Below are 14,949 nucleotides of genomic sequence, written 5' to 3'. Positions count from 1 at the left end.
TACAGACTATATTGGAAATGTTAGAAAAATATTTAAAATTTGTCTGTGTAAATTATAAAACAAAAGAGCTCCTGGTAGATGACCCAACTGTATTTTGTATAATCTTTAATTTTGGCAAAAGTAAGTTACGTAGACAAAAATAAATTGAGTACTTGCTTTCCAAATCTTTAAAATTACAAAAATGCTTTACAATGGAGGTGGAAAATACAGAATAACAGTATTAACAGCCAACAACGGCTTCTTCAACAGCAACACCTTTGGGACTTGCAAAATAGCAGAAGCAACCTCAGGAATACACGTTTAAACCGAAAGGTCTCACCAAACCTAAACCATGTGTTCTTCAACTAACACCCACTACAGTACCTTAACAGAGAAGGATTCTTATAAGGTCACTCAGTTCTGCGGCATTATTGTGATTTAGTTGTTAGCTATGAGTTATAAAAACCGAATGACTTGTATCAGGTTAAACTCAAATAACTGGTGCCAAAAGGTGAAGCAATCTAATCATCATTGTCTGTTGATTTGTAGTGATCTTCGTCGATGGTGGAAAAGATGTGACCTTCGTTGCTTAGGAATTCCACTGCTTGCCTGTTAGAGCACAAAGAGAAATATGAATATTTTGAAGCCCTTTTTATATAAACTTCAAGCAAAACACATACAACTTTTCAACTTACAACAGTCTGCAACTTCTGATTTCCACTATATTTACTAAAGATGTAGCTCTTTGACACATTTACAATTGGAGCGGCAACAATGATTGATCCAGAGAAAATTAACTGCCGATTATTTTAATCATTTGAGTAATTTTTCAAGCAAAATGTCAAACACTTGATGGTTCCAGGTTCTCAAATGTGAGAATTTGTTGGTTTTCTTGGTCTTGCATTATAATACAATCAATATATACATATAGCTGCATTTTAATGCAGAATGAGGACTGTAGTGCTTTACAAGAGATCCAGATCACAAAAAACAAAGACTTGATTTTTTTTTTAAATTCAATGAAGTAGAAAGACAAGAAAAATAAAACAGATTAAATTTTTTTTGAAAGGTTTGACAGCAAAACAAAGTTTGAAGAAGAAATGCAAAAATTGAACTGCTGGCCACTGGTCACATAACCTGTACAAAAAGAACAGCTACGAGGTTGCCGTAAACGTCAATTCCTGGAATAGGGTTAGGTTTCACACTAGGTTTTACATTTGCAACAACCCTTAATGCAACAGATTATTTTTTACAGATAATGCCTTCATATGGTGTGAGTATGCACACTTACGACATCAGTGGTCAAACTAGCTAAGAAAAAGAGAACTAAACTTTTCTTACTTTATGACAGCCAGACTCATGACATTGAGTCTCTGCTTTAGGTCCTGAATGCTGATGCCCTGCGGGTCTGGGCAGCCTCTTATTAAACTCAGAACCTTATGAGATTTGGAGGGGGGGGGGGGAGGGAATGATGTATTAAAACAAATACAGAAGCATTCCTTCTATTCTAGAAACTTCTATTTGTGAATCCATTACTTTTTTTTCTGAGTAAACTATTTTTATGTCATTGTGCCAGTAGTTCCTGTAAGGAGGGACAGGAAATATGAGACACTTAGCATTGTTTAGTGCAATGTTTTTCTCGGTGCATGTGGTGAAAAAGCTTTTGGATTGACAAAAACATCTATTAGCAAACAGCTTGCTTTGATGAAGACTGTCGCATATTTATGTTCACAGATCAATGTTAAAAGGCTTTTTTGTGTGTGTTTGTAAAGCTTAAAAATATATTTAATTATCAAATTAACAGTAAATGTCAAGTACATTGACAACAATTTAGGCTTTCATTGTCAAGTGTTAGGTCGGCATCCAGGACACACTGACTGAGTGGTCCCTCTGTGTCTACCTATATAATAATGGAGCAAACCGTTCTAAAACTAGCGCATTTTAAAATTCCAATATTAACACATGATTTAAGCTCACCTGATTCTGGTTTGTGCTTAACCCATTGTTAGTCATGTCGGTAGCACCTGCGTAGCCCCCTCCCATGCTTCCCGTGTTTCCCAAGTTGCCCGGTCGCGACATGGGCGTGATGCCACTGCTCATTCCTCCTCCGGCACCGGTCTGAAAGAGAAACAGAACTAAATTGTTGCAAACATGTCCCCTCGCTGAGAAAAGCTAAATTCACCACACACCAGTGTTGGTGCATGCTGAAACCAGGCATAGTATACTCTCCTCAGATAAAAGTTGCCCGACAAAACATCCTTTTATTAATAGCACCGCTTTTCAGCATCACATTGATTTGTTTATGCCAGATTATCAGTACCTTTTTAAAATGATGACATGTTTAAACTTAGCGGATTTTTCCAGTACTAACTTTAGCAAAGCATTCTTTAAAATAGGTACTTTTTAATTTATTAAGAACTGATAGCTAACCTGACCTCCTCAAAGTGTGCGTTTGCAACAGCAAACAAAGACTGATGAGGTTAATGCGTAGGAGCTCTCACCATGGTCTGAGATTTGCCGAGTGCCATGTGCGCTTGGACAACCTCCAGCATATGCGAGGTGATCTCGTTCATGTCCTCAACGGGCCTCACACTGAATGCCACGATAGATCGGTGGTTCTGAAACAGGAAGACAAAGATTCAGTAACGCTGAATTCTGTACATACTGTACTATGCTATACATTAGAATAACACTTTCAAAACACAAAACGTTCAGTACAACACAGCTGCTCATGAAACTAATGAAATATCATAAATAAATATCACGTGTCCTCGCAAGGGATCATAAAGCTAAAGTTCCTATTTGTTTCGGAGTACTGTGGAGAGGACGTTAGGACGGTAAACTCACCTGAAAGGAGCGCAGATTGCCAGAGACTTTGACATACGTGCCCGGAGGCAGGACGGTGCTGTCCACACCGGGATCCTATACAAACCAAGACAACAGGGTTGCTAAGGGGCAGAATTTGTGTAGTTTACCAAAGAAAGATATGCTACAGCTTCTGAACAAGGAAGAATAAAACAATGTTCAGTTTGTCCAACAGGAATATGTTGAGTTGGTGCATTCTTGGGGCAAAAAGTGTGGGATTATTGCCACAGCACGTAACATCACGTAACATTTGGTCTGGGTCTTGGCCTTTCAATCTTAATTCACAATGGTATGAGTGTCTCTAATCTTGCTTTAATCTTTTCTCATGTATGCATATTCATGCACATTTTACATTTATGTGACCTTTATGTACACTAATGCTTGTGTGTCATCACTATTGGTATTGGGTTTTATTGTGTTTATATTTAAAAACAGACAAATGATTCACGATTCTCTCACAAGTCACTGAGATGAAATAAAACAGCAGAATATTTTGTAATGGTTTGAGCAAGGATAAAAGCACCGTCGCTGACCTCTGTGTCTACCCACTGCTTCACATCCATGGGAGCACCCGTCATGTCGTCGACCTTATACTGGATGTTCGTCATGGATTTGTCTGTGCTCCTGATGATACCCAAAATGGTAACCTATGACATAAAACATGAATTGTTATCCAACAGTAAGATCAAGAAGGTTAAATGGCTGCTATTATTATTATTATTATTATTATTATTATTATTATTATTATTATTATTATTATTATTATAGGGGTGTATCAACATGTTGTAGTGTAGCATATCTTAAGTAAGTACATGATGCACAAAACAATTCATAATTTTTCCCCCTCTGACAATATCTAATGGTTTTAGCTGGTTTGGTCAGCTAACAATAAAAATCGAATCAAGAAAAACTTAATTATGTTGGGGAAATTGCAGCTATTTTATTAGAATAACATGAATAAACGTTACTAAACGTGACGTGAAAAACTTGAATCGGTAAACTTGTCCGTGAACAGATGCATTCTAACCAGCGAAAGTATTTAACACTAAAAACTACAACTCCCATTATTTCACGCAACTTCCCAATGTCATCAAAAGTCTGTTTACCATCCATTGTTTTGGTTGAGAGACCCCTAGCAGCAGAAAGTATCCCTTTAAGTAATTTCCCAAACAAAAATGTACTAGTTCTAGCTTTTAAAATCAGGATTTACTGCTTGCTTACTCTTTTTTGTATCGTTGTATATTGAATATCTTTGAGTTTTAGACTGTGGTTGGACAAAAAAGGTAATTAAAGACATCATCGACGGCTCAGAGAAATTGTGATAGGCATCTTTCCCAACTCTGATTGTTTTTCTGTCATGTCCCCATATAGAAGCCAAAACGTTTGATAACATAATATAATAAACAATAGAGATCAACTGATAAATGTAGTACACATTAGTTTCAGTCGTATGCAATAACACCATCAGACACCATTGAACAAAATGGTTATGTTCTGCCACCAAGTAGTCACTGCTTTGCTTCAGTTTACCTGGGAAACTTCCACATCTCCTACTTTGAAGGCTTCATCAGCCTGGGAAGCAGACATCATCTGAGACACTGTGCAGGGGATTATCTGTGTGGCACGGGTTCTCTGCAAAACATATACACACGGTCAGTGTTTCCATAATTACACAGAAGTATGTGAACAAACGTTTAAATGGGAAAGAGGGGCTATGTTTCTGATAGGATAAACCTAATCTATTTAAAATGTGAATTTGCAACTTTGGGGATAATATTATTTTGATTGATGTTGTTTCAAGTTTAGATTGGAATTAAAAGAAGTTGTAGTGTAGACTTCAGTATCGTTACAAACCCCTTTCTTCTCTCCTCCCTGGGATAGGGAAGGTGATGCAAAGCCTCCTGGAGACTGAGTGTAACCTCCGCCCATACTCTCACTGTGCCCTCCTGAAAAAGCAAGACAGGCATAGACAGCTGAGACAAGGAGCCGTTTGCTCTTCCCATTTAGCTAAAACAGTCGTTTTCCTCAACTCACGTTTACGTTACCATCAAAGACACAACAACAAAGAGGCAAGTTAGTCAACCTAACGTTAGCCGCAGCCAGACAACGTCAACAAGCCGACTCGACCACGTTATGAACGCCAACAGTGCGCATATAAAACTCACCCTGGTTCCACATGTTGGTTCCTTGTAATTAGGTCAATAAAAGCTAATCTGAAATGTTATTAACACTATATAGTAGGCACAACAGCACGCAGTTCTGTAGATTTCCTTGTGTAGTCCCGCGCGCCAAACTCAATACACCGCGCATGCGCGTAGCAGAAGTCCCGCGAAATCTACCCAACGGTTGGCTGTCACAGGATGTTTCAGCCCTGATTCAGGCTTGTCAGACAGTTGTTCTTCTCTGGAGGACAAATGCCGTCTTTGTAGCAGTTCCAATACTCAACAGTGGCATGGATGTATTAAGAAAACAATGTCCCTACCCATACCGTAAGCGTCTAATTACAAACCTCGGTTGATATAGCTTGTTGGGAGCGGTAGCCTATACAGCCTCGGAGAAAAGAGTGCCTGAAAGGCATGGGTCAGGGATAAATAATATTGCGCTGTCATCCAAGGCTGTGCTGCCTTCTCGTCCTGCTGGAAATATTAATTGTAGCCTACTATGAATGTCCAACAATAACTTTTGCTATCACTGCATCCGTGTCAACTGTTATGTGAACGTATCCAAAACACTACATTTCAAAGTCTCATTCAGCCTACCTGATAATATACATGATTTCTCAGTAAACGTTATTGTATATTTAATAACGATAGGCATTATATCATCAAGCGTTTAACAATTTTGAAATTCTAAATGTCTATACCATGTAGCCTATGTATTAAGAGAACTACCTAATGTAATATGTATATTTGTCAAGTGTTCTTCTTCTGGAGTAATATCTTACTGTCGACGTTGAACTATCTACCGTTAAATTACAACCCCATCTCACATTGTTCTGCCTTTTTTATATTCAATGAAATGTAGGTCTACGCCATAAAAGGCAACTAGGGCTTTGCTATTTTATTTTTACCCCACAGGGGATCGGCACTCAAGAACCCGGATCTGATGCCTTTTTATGGCATTCTCAAATAAGCCTATACATATATATTGATCTAGTCATCAGACTGTTTCAATCTCGGAATAAAAATCTTTGGAGTATTTGTAGCCTACATGTTGCTTCATATCTACCGGTTACAGCCTAGTACAGTTGGTGTGTTTTGGGACTGCTGCCAAAATCAGTTAATCTTGCGGCTATTTGTCCTTTCATAAAAATGCATATTGACGTTTAAACTTAATTAACTTAATTATACGCCAAACAGGTAGCTTACACATTGGGCTATTTAGGTTGATAATCTTCGTTTTACATTTACAATTTTAACAATGGAGGGAACAAAATATAAAGTATCTCATAAGTAATAAAGGGACCACCTTCAGGCGAAAGGCGCGTCATGAATAGCTGTATCTTATCATAGCTGTATCTTATCTTGTTTGCCCTTTAAAGACTTACCTCTCATAACAGGGACTTGACTTTTTCGGACGTTTGCTTTCCTCAAAGAGTTCAACATGTCCACAGTAAGACTGCTCCTATCTTGTCTACTTTTAAAAGAGGTCGTTGCACTGTCAGGTATGTAGCCTTATTGTTGTCTACAATTAGGTTTCTTGAATAACTCCCATCGTGCAGGGACAACATCATGTTGCGATTCCGTTTTTATCCAGGAAACTTCTGGCACATCACGGATCTGCACTGGGACCCGACCTACAATCTGACCGATAATCCTGAACTTGTGTGCGCATCAAGTGGCACACGACCTGCGGCCAGTGCGGGGAAATTTGGAGACTATGCTTGTGACTCGCCATGGCTCCTTATAAACTCCTCTGTGTATGCCATGAAGGATATTCTACCAGACCCGGACTTTATTTTATGGACAGGGTATGTATCCACTTTAGGGTTGATTGTAACTTTATTGCTGGCTTGTTGAGTACCAAGTCCATCTCCAGAGAGAAATGCATGTGCAGCTTCGTACTGTTTTTAACCAGATATCGTGCACTAAGGACACAGCTAGGAAGTATTGTTCCAGTGAAAGTATATTGCCTGTGTGCCTCCGTTGGAAATTATATTCAGACTCTGCTTTAGTAAACCCTCTCTCAACTGTGGGGCTCAAAATATAATCACTTTGCCCATTTAGCATATTATCCTAAAACTATCTACAAGTTATTGTTTTGCTTTTCAGAGACGACACACCACATGTACCCAATGAGGATCTGGGAGAAGAAGCAGTGCTCCACATTATCAGCAGTCTTACCCACATTATAAATCAGGTGTTTCCAAGTAAGTGTGAGGTCAAGAGACATCCTGTGTATTTAAGGGGAAAAACATCAGAGATCAACATTTACTGTAGTGTTGCAGTATTGATGAACTCGTATTATTGATTAAACCTTCTTCAGACACTAAAGTTTACCCTGCCCTGGGCAACCATGACTACCACCCTAAGAGCCAGCTTCCTGCAGGCCCAAACTACATCTATAACCAAACAGCAGAAATGTGGCAAGGCTGGCTGGATCCAGAGTCCCGTGGAACATTTAAAAAAGGTTGATAGACTCTCCTTTGATACTTAGATTTTATTTTGATATTACGACAATTGCTTCATTATTTTTATAACACAATCAATCACCCAATCACCCACCATATGACACTTGGCATTATACATTTGAAAAGCACACGTCCAATTGTGTCATGCATTTTCTTCAATATTTTTCTTTACATGCTGTAGGTGGATATTACACAGAAAAGCTGCTGAATCGAACAGGGTTCAGGATGCTGGTCCTCAACACTAATCTCTACTATGACCAGAACAAGGCAACCCAGGACATGGACGACCCAGCTGGCCAGTTTAGTTGGGCGGACCAGGTTCTTACAGAGGCTGCCAACAACAAAGAAAAGGCAAAGCATCTTGTCTATCTGTGCTTTGCAACAGTGGTTAAATTGGATTTAATGTCATGTTTGAATTACTGCTTAGAGATCAACAAATCTATCAGTGAGTAATGAATACCTCATTTCTCTTTTTAACGCTGGTTACCAGGGTTAACAGGAAGAATACTTTCAGTTTGCATCCCCTATATGAATGATTATCTCCTGGAAAAGATATCAACATGTTTACAACCAAAACACTCCCTAAATCTGAAGGTGCTCCAGCTCAATTGAACTCATGTCTGGCAAAAAGATGAATTGAAATAGTAGAACTCTGGCTACAGGGAATGAAAATAGATTTTTTTTGCTAACTCTACATTGGTTTCTTTACTAGGTGTACATCATTGGCCATGTTCCCCCGGGTTTCTTTGAGAAGAAGAGAAATAAGCCATGGTTCATGCCTTCATTCAACAAGCTATACTTGGATTTAATTCAGAAGCATCATTCAGTCATACTTGGACAGTTCTTTGGTCATCATCATACTGATAGCTTCCGAATGTTCTACAACTCAGAGGGTAAGGTTAGATTGTTCGAGTACTATTGCTTTTCTTTGTTTTGCTTTGGGGTGTTTAGTTGGTATTTAAGTGATTAACTTTTTAATTTCTGCACTGCGGTGCACAGTGCTTCTCACATTAAGTGTCCAAATTTTACCTGTTGGCACATAATACTGTGGTAATCAGAGGTGATGGCCCTTCTGTTTCTACAGGCTCGCCTATCAGTACGATGTTCCTGAGCCCTGGTGTCACACCGTGGAAAACGTCACTTCCTGGAGTCGTGGATGGAGCCAACAACCCTGGGATTCGTGTCTTTGAATATGACACCCAAACACTCCTAGTCAAAGTAAGTCCAGACCAGTCTGTATAAATTCTATTTAAATATGTTTAGGAGCCTTTCTAAGCTGCAACATACAGCCTCCACATAAGCTCCCAGCGCTTTTATTGTTTCTGTTTCTGTTTCTTAAACCCTCAGGATGTGGTGACCCATTATTTGAACCTCACTCGTGCTAATGCAGCACGTGGACGCTGGGAGAAAGAGTATCGACTCACAGAGAGCTTCAGAGTGCCAGACGCCTCCCCAGCCTCCATGCATCAGGCTCTGGAGCGCATTGCTAGTAGCCGCTGCTACCTACAAAAGTACTATGAGTTCAACTCTGTCAGCTATGATCTGACAGAGTGTAACAGTGACTGCCGTGTTGACCACGTGTGTGCAGCCAGAGAGGTAGACTTTGACAGGTACGAACACTGTCTGGAAAAAGAAGGGGCCGCTGCCATTTATGGTGGGTTTCTACCGGTCCTCTCCATGGCTGTAAGTTTGGCGTTTGCCAATTGGTAGTGATCATCTATCACGGATCAATGTGGTCCTGTAAATATTTAACAGTAAACATCACAAATATCTCTTTTAAATCATCTTCCATCTATAATGTAAGTGAGTCACTAGATGTACTTAAGCAGGGAAACAATAACCTTTGGCTTCAGCAATCTTTGATGTGGCCTCTTGACGTTGGTTTATTGGTGCTGGGTAGAATACTGTATTTACAGTCAATATAAAAAAAAAAAAAAAAAAAAAAGAATGTGGTATTTATGTGGCTCAAGAGGCTAAAGTAGACTTTTGTGAAATGTTTCTTTCCCCCAAGCTTTACCGTCAAACTCTGCTGTATCTATTTAATAAAATGGCTAAAACAGTTGTTGGTTGGTTGAATGTTATTTATACAGCAAGAATCAATACACCGTGAGTATCAGTATTATCGCAACTGTAAATCTGTTGATTAATATCAAATTTCCATATCACTATATAAAGATTTAATGACTATTTAAATTACCGTCAGTAAATGTAGGGGAACTGAAAGGTCATAATGTGACAGATGCTGGACTTTGCACCTGCTGTGAAGACACATTTATTGAGTATGTGCTTGAGCAGTGTATTTGATTGACACATAAACAATAATGTGGCAGTCCTGGGGTTACAATTGAGTTCATACACTTTGGTCATGACAGTGTATTGATTAGTTGATGAGTCTGTTCACATGATCAGGACCTGTTTAGCTGAGGTGAAAGGCTGCATAGCTGTGTCCAGAGCTTTGTCGTAGTCTCGGAGGCCTACCTCGGTGCAGGCAGGAGCTGTCAGCTTTCCCTGCTGAATGAAGTGGCACAGTTCATCCAGCATGGCTCTGAATGCCCTCCCATCTAAAGAGAAAGTATAATTTCTCATTAAATTCATTTTAAGAGACTTATTTTGATGAAAGAGTAAACTCCATGCCGACTCACCGCTTGAGTGATCTCTCTTCCACTGTGTGACCCAAAATCCCCGAACCTTCACATCCTTGAAAATAAGAGCACTCTGGAGAGAACAAGTTAAGTAAGCGTGCTGAGAGAAAAGTATCTCTGTGAAATGTAATGGGAGACCATAGGCAGCTTCATCTTACCACAGGGACAGTAACTGGCTGTTTGGCCATCCCTCCATATGTCACCATAGATCCTCCAAACCTGGAATACATGGGAATTATGTCATGTTACGATCAGATTTTCTCTTTGGTGAAAGATATTAGATCATGTCAGCAAAGATGATTCAATATCCTCACTGTAGATGACGAAGCAGTTCTGTTGCGCTCTTGCCTCCGACTCCATTCAGTGCCAGTTTAGGTTTTGGACAGGTCTTTTTAAAAGAAAAGAAAAAACATAATTATGACTGTGCTTATTCACCAATAGCTAAAGCCACATAATCCTATTGTTTAGGATGTCTTCAGACCCACGTACATTGAACAGTTCCTTCATCTCAGGCCGCCTCAGTGCCTCTTCTTTGATCACATGAGTTCCTCCCATGGCCTTCAGCCTATCACTGAGCTGTGTGAACTCTGGCCTTTGAAAAGGAAGAATCAATGAACAAGTTCATTATAGTCATAAATTCTAGCACACAAAACTCTCCCGCTGTTACCCTTGGACAAAAGACCCCAGTATCTCACAGTCAGGTGAACTGATTACCTGACCAATGATTAGGACTGAGAAGGAGAAGTTTCCTCTCCTGAAAAGACTTGATATACTTGTTTACCTGTCTCTGACGACGTTGATAGTGTTTATTCCCCTCGCAGCAGCAATCTGTATTACAGCCTGCCCAACTCCACTGTTGGCTGCATTCTGGATCACAGAATCCCCTGCAAGGACAGCAGGTTGAGGGAAACTGTCACATGATGGCACTGCACAGCAGTTTAGGCAGAAATACTGCATCCTCAAATCTCCATTTAGATCTGTATATTATCAGCACCTAAATTGGGCTCGTTGTTACCGTCATGTGTCTACCAGCTTGCTCGTTGGTTAATGGACACTCATGGAACTTTGAAGGTGCAGGATTCCTTCCTATACAAGGTCACACTGCAAATACCAGACCATAAACTTGACCAAGGAAGTGGCTTTAACTTCACTGACCGAAGTGAGGACTACTCATGTAAGTCACCTGTGCTTTACTGGTATTTTGAAACACACATGCTAACAAAAAAAAAAAATCTTTCTTTTCTTTTCAAATATTGGTTGTTACATTATTACTGATAGTTTCTGCGACCATGGGTAGATGGTTTCATCAATCTTCTTGCTAAAAAAGCAATTTAACCAACATTTCCTTTTGAAAGTGGAACATAATGAGTAAAATAATGGGACTCCTTCTAGGTCTACCTCTGTATGTGTAATCCAGGGGCTTGTGGTTCTATGAAAGAAAAATAATGTTCTGACCCTGTGTGTGGAAATGATTACCTGGCTTGAGATCTTCAAAGTCAGAGAGCATCCTGAAGGCAGTGCAGGGATTCACCCCCAGTGTGGCAGCAGACAACAAGGGAATGTCATTCGACAGCGAGATGACATCATCCTCTGCTAGAACTGCCTCGGTCCTCCACGTCCCTGTTCACACAAACGTATAAAACTTTTAAGAGTTCATGTTGGGAGACATAATTGTGAATGTGTGGACTCATTTATGTAATTCAAGCTTCTTCTTTTTTTTTTTTTACCTAGACCAGCATCTTTTGGAATGACCCAGTCTCCTGTTTTGAGGGACTTCACCTGGCAACCCACCTCTATGACCTGGGCCACTCCTTCGTTGCCCCCAATTGCTGGGAGGTCAGGCAGGATAGCATAAGTACCTGATGAACAATGTCAGATTAACCACTGGTCTTAATACCTAAACACATAAATACTGTGTTTGTTTTTTTTGGCTATCTTGTTCCTGTTGGTAGAGCTGCTTTCAAATTGAGCTACCGTTTGGGTGCTGCTCTTAAGTGTCGAGGTAACCAAAAAAACAAATACCTTGAATCATGTTAATGTCAGATGGGTTGATTGGAGCTGCCAGCATTTTAACCAGGACATCCTTCGCACCCATGGGGGGCAGATCTACATCTTCTAACCTGGCAACCAAATAAACTCACATATATGAAAAGCATATGTATACTCCATATTGTTTTTGGTTTGGTGACAGCATTCTACTGTATTAAATACAGCACATCAGACTATCACAGATAGATAATTAATTCAATAAGTCATTTCACAGAAAAGCAATAACCATTTTAAAAATCAATTAATTGTTTGAAATATTGATCTGCTTGCTCCAGTTTCTCAATATGGGGATTTGTTGCTTTCATCTGTTGTCAACTGATTAGCACTTGGATTAAGACTGTTGGTAGAACATTACCAGCAATTGCATATGACATCTTAGGGTGTGCGAAATTTTGATTGACATTTTTCCAACTTTTTATAACATTTTTAAACAATTATTCAAAAAATTGATCGATAATGACAATATTTGTTAGTTGAAGCCTAATATTCCACATTCTACTCAGGAAGGCTATAACAGCCACTAATTGTTTAACGAAGTTAAAGTTAATTCCCAACTATTGCACCACCATAACCATTTTCTTTTACTTATCGTCTTGCTGTTTGTTTGAAAACACTTCCGATAAAGCATAAATGTCACCTTTGTGTTTTCCATAGACAGTTAAAGAAAGGTGTTTTCGAGTGTGGAATGTGCTTATTGTGGCCCCTTGTGGCCATTGGGGGAAAACTGCCACTACAACTGTGGTTCTGATTAACCGTCAGGTACCAGTAGGTGTATTTATGCCCTCCGAGCTGAGGGGGCAGCAATGAATGAGCCCATTGCGGCTTCGCACATCACGAATAAGCGAAGAAGAAGTTGCACTTGAAAACTTAACTTGGGCAAGCAACACAAAGATAAGATATCAGAAGTGTTTTTTAACCGTATTTAAAATGTTTACAAGAGAAAATACTTCAAAAAAGAAGACCAACTGGTTGGGTCCGTGTACTTGGCGGCCAACGGATTTTCGTTTTGAAAGGAAAAAAACAAAAACGAGAAACGAGAAACGGCCAGTTTCCCAATTACCATTAGTAAATAGAAAAACAAAAAACGGAGGTGGTGTGCTCAGCAGGGACTTGTGGCGAAACACAAGTTGACTTTTATTATGAAGTGGTCACAGGAGATTAGCGTTGACTGCTCTCATTCATCAAAAAGGAGTCTACACAACAAGACAACCATCATAGTCTAATAATAATAATAATAATGAAGCGAAAACATTTTCAAAATTTCTCATTTTCACATAAAAGGACTAACGTTGTTTTGCGCCATTGCTTTGGCAAATATCTGTCAAACAAACTATTTGATATATTGATGTCCAAATGATTTCCGGGTATGCAGCCGCTTAATACCTTTTTTTTAATTTTCTTTTTTTTTATTGAACAATAGTAACAACCAACCTTGGCCTGGTACAGTAAATGAAATGTCCTCGCAGACAACAGACAAACACATTACATAAGAGAGAAGAAATAGCAGAAAAAAAAAAAAAAAAAAAAAAAAAAAAAGCCGCTTACTACCTACGATCGCTTCCGGGTCACGAAAAAAATGAATGAGGAATAAGATTTATACACACAATTTAATTTCCGAGTTCCATCTACAAACACATCAAAGAAAATCGGATAACGAGATAGTTTTTCGTTTTCCGTTTTTTAATATCAAAACAAAAAACGAATAATGGGTTGTTTTCCGTTTTTTGTTTTTCTATTTACTAATGGTAATTGGGAAACTGGCCGTTTCTCGTTTTTGTTTTTTTCCTTTCAAAACGAAAATCCGTTGGCCGCCAAGTACACGGACCTGGTTGCTATGGCAAATTAACGTTTGGTTAACGGCCGCACCTCCGTTAAAGAGCATCTTTAGCCACATATTGACTGTAAGGTATGCTATTGCATATGTATGGTCACAGAAACAAATAAAACGACATGTTTATTTTAAAAGGCTTACTGAACGACTTCAGAAGGGTTTCCATGTTTTCGGAACAGAAGAGCCTTGCATGGCTGTGCTGCAAGTCCAGCTGAATGACTGAAGAGAGAAACATTAGCAGTAACGTTACCGTTCTCCTTGTGCCTTGAACATTTTACAAGAGCAGCAGCAAAGCTTCTTCTGCAAACTGTCTGGCTTCTTAAAAAGACTATGCGGAATGGCAGCCACATTGCGACTCACGAGTTCACTTTACCATATTAAAACAATACCACTCTGAAGTAATATTTGTCATCTGAAGGGTGAGTTTTGCTAGCATTCTTCTCCCTGCACGGCCATATTGGATTTTACCTATGTGTCATTGAAAATATAAACAGAGAAAAGCGCCTCTGGTGGATAAACGCAGTAGCAGTTCCCTGCTATTAGTTCTTCTTGTTCTTCTTCTTCTTCTTGTTATGGCAGATTACTACTTTTGTATTATACCGCCACCAACTGTACAGGAGTGTATACCATGAACTTCATAGAAACGTCATAGAGTCTAGGTTTGAATTAATTCAAAAGAAATAAACAAACAACCCTGCTATTAGTTACTGTGTAGATACCTTATATACTGTCTATGGTAGATACACGGTACAGTACCTAGGTATTCAGGGTGTTACCAGGGAGAAAAAAAAAGAGGAATTTGTTGTTTTCTTCGGCGTTTCACTTTTGTGACACTGTTAGTGGGAACCTTTTAGTCAGCTGTTTCTCATGAACACCCTGTGTATTCCTTTTTTGAGTCAACAAAAATGTACTCAGATGATAGGATATCTTATCAACAGTTGTGAAATGTAACT

The 14,949-nt window shown here is 39.2% G+C and overlaps 3 protein-coding genes across 7 annotated transcripts; 1 reads left to right on the top strand and 2 right to left on the bottom strand.

Annotated features, from left to right (window-relative positions):
• Positions 1-88: 88 nt before the first annotated feature.
• rpa2 (replication protein A2) lies at positions 89-6,713 on the bottom strand. 2 transcript variants are annotated; one of them, XM_028579983.1, is made up of 9 exons: positions 6,392-6,713; positions 4,699-4,790; positions 4,375-4,476; positions 3,378-3,491; positions 2,827-2,901; positions 2,481-2,597; positions 1,957-2,097; positions 1,321-1,415; positions 89-588 (listed from the first exon to the last, which is right to left on the bottom strand). In XM_028579983.1, exons 1-9 carry the CDS (start codon positions 6,447-6,449, stop codon positions 501-503), a joined length of 882 nt encoding a protein of 293 aa, XP_028435784.1. In that variant the 5' UTR covers positions 6,450-6,713; the 3' UTR covers positions 89-500. The 2 variants fall into 2 exon arrangements, with proteins under 2 accessions (XP_028435784.1, XP_028435785.1); XM_028579984.1 differs by lacking the exon at positions 6,392-6,713 and adding an exon at positions 5,010-5,347.
• On the top strand, positions 5,927-9,536 carry smpdl3b (sphingomyelin phosphodiesterase acid like 3B). Its single transcript, XM_028579977.1, has 8 exons — positions 5,927-6,508; positions 6,601-6,814; positions 7,116-7,213; positions 7,330-7,473; positions 7,656-7,825; positions 8,187-8,367; positions 8,559-8,692; positions 8,822-9,536. The coding sequence occupies exons 1-8, from the start codon at positions 6,448-6,450 to the stop codon at positions 9,182-9,184; spliced, it is 1,365 nt and encodes a 454-aa protein (XP_028435778.1). The 5' UTR covers positions 5,927-6,447; the 3' UTR covers positions 9,185-9,536.
• Positions 7,484-14,561, bottom strand: mecr (mitochondrial trans-2-enoyl-CoA reductase). 4 transcript variants are annotated; one of them, XM_028579980.1, is made up of 11 exons: positions 14,370-14,561; positions 14,138-14,215; positions 12,139-12,236; positions 11,844-11,975; positions 11,593-11,736; positions 10,898-11,000; positions 10,606-10,708; positions 10,431-10,504; positions 10,275-10,335; positions 10,117-10,189; positions 7,484-10,035 (listed from the first exon to the last, which is right to left on the bottom strand). In XM_028579980.1, the coding sequence occupies exons 3-11, from the start codon at positions 12,209-12,211 to the stop codon at positions 9,872-9,874; spliced, it is 927 nt and encodes a 308-aa protein (XP_028435781.1). In that variant the 5' UTR covers positions 12,212-12,236; positions 14,138-14,215; positions 14,370-14,561; the 3' UTR covers positions 7,484-9,871. The 4 variants fall into 4 exon arrangements, with proteins under 4 accessions (XP_028435781.1, XP_028435780.1, XP_028435779.1 ...); XM_028579979.1 differs by having other exon boundaries at positions 14,465-14,561; XM_028579978.1 differs by having other exon boundaries at positions 14,138-14,561.
• Positions 14,562-14,949: the final 388 nt, after the last annotated feature.

The sequence above is a fragment of the Perca flavescens genome, chromosome 6 (assembly GCF_004354835.1).
Source record: "Perca flavescens isolate YP-PL-M2 chromosome 6, PFLA_1.0, whole genome shotgun sequence".
NCBI classification, from domain to species: domain Eukaryota; kingdom Metazoa; phylum Chordata; class Actinopteri; order Perciformes; family Percidae; genus Perca; species Perca flavescens.
This window is presented reverse-complemented; position numbering and strand designations above follow the sequence as displayed.

Bases quoted from the DNA above. Each gene is read 5' to 3' on its own strand.
- rpa2 (XM_028579983.1), bottom strand. From the start codon at position 6,449: ATGTTGAACTCTTTGAGGAAAGCAAACGTCCGAAAAAGTCAAGTCCCT. The intron at 3,492-4,374 runs GTAAACTGAAGC...TTTATGTCATAG, and splicing joins GAGATGTGGAAGTTTCCCAG to GTTACCATTTTGGGTATCAT. The intron at 589-1,320 runs GTAAGAAAAGTT...GTGCTCTAACAG, and splicing joins ATGAGTCTGGCTGTCATAAA to GCAAGCAGTGGAATTCCTAA.
- smpdl3b (XM_028579977.1), top strand. From the start codon at position 6,448: ATGTCCACAGTAAGACTGCTCCTATCTTGTCTACTTTTAAAAGAGGTC. The intron at 7,474-7,655 runs GTTGATAGACTC...TACATGCTGTAG, and splicing joins CCGTGGAACATTTAAAAAAG to GTGGATATTACACAGAAAAG. The intron at 7,826-8,186 runs GCAAAGCATCTT...TTTCTTTACTAG, and splicing joins CTGCCAACAACAAAGAAAAG to GTGTACATCATTGGCCATGT.
- mecr (XM_028579978.1), bottom strand. From the start codon at position 14,346: ATGTGGCTGCCATTCCGCATAGTCTTTTTAAGAAGCCAGACAGTTTGC. The intron at 11,976-12,138 runs GTATTTGTTTTT...ATTGTTCATCAG, and splicing joins TGACATTAACATGATTCAAG to GTACTTATGCTATCCTGCCT. The intron at 10,505-10,605 runs GTACGTGGGTCT...TCTTTTAAAAAG, and splicing joins AGATGAAGGAACTGTTCAAT to ACCTGTCCAAAACCTAAACT.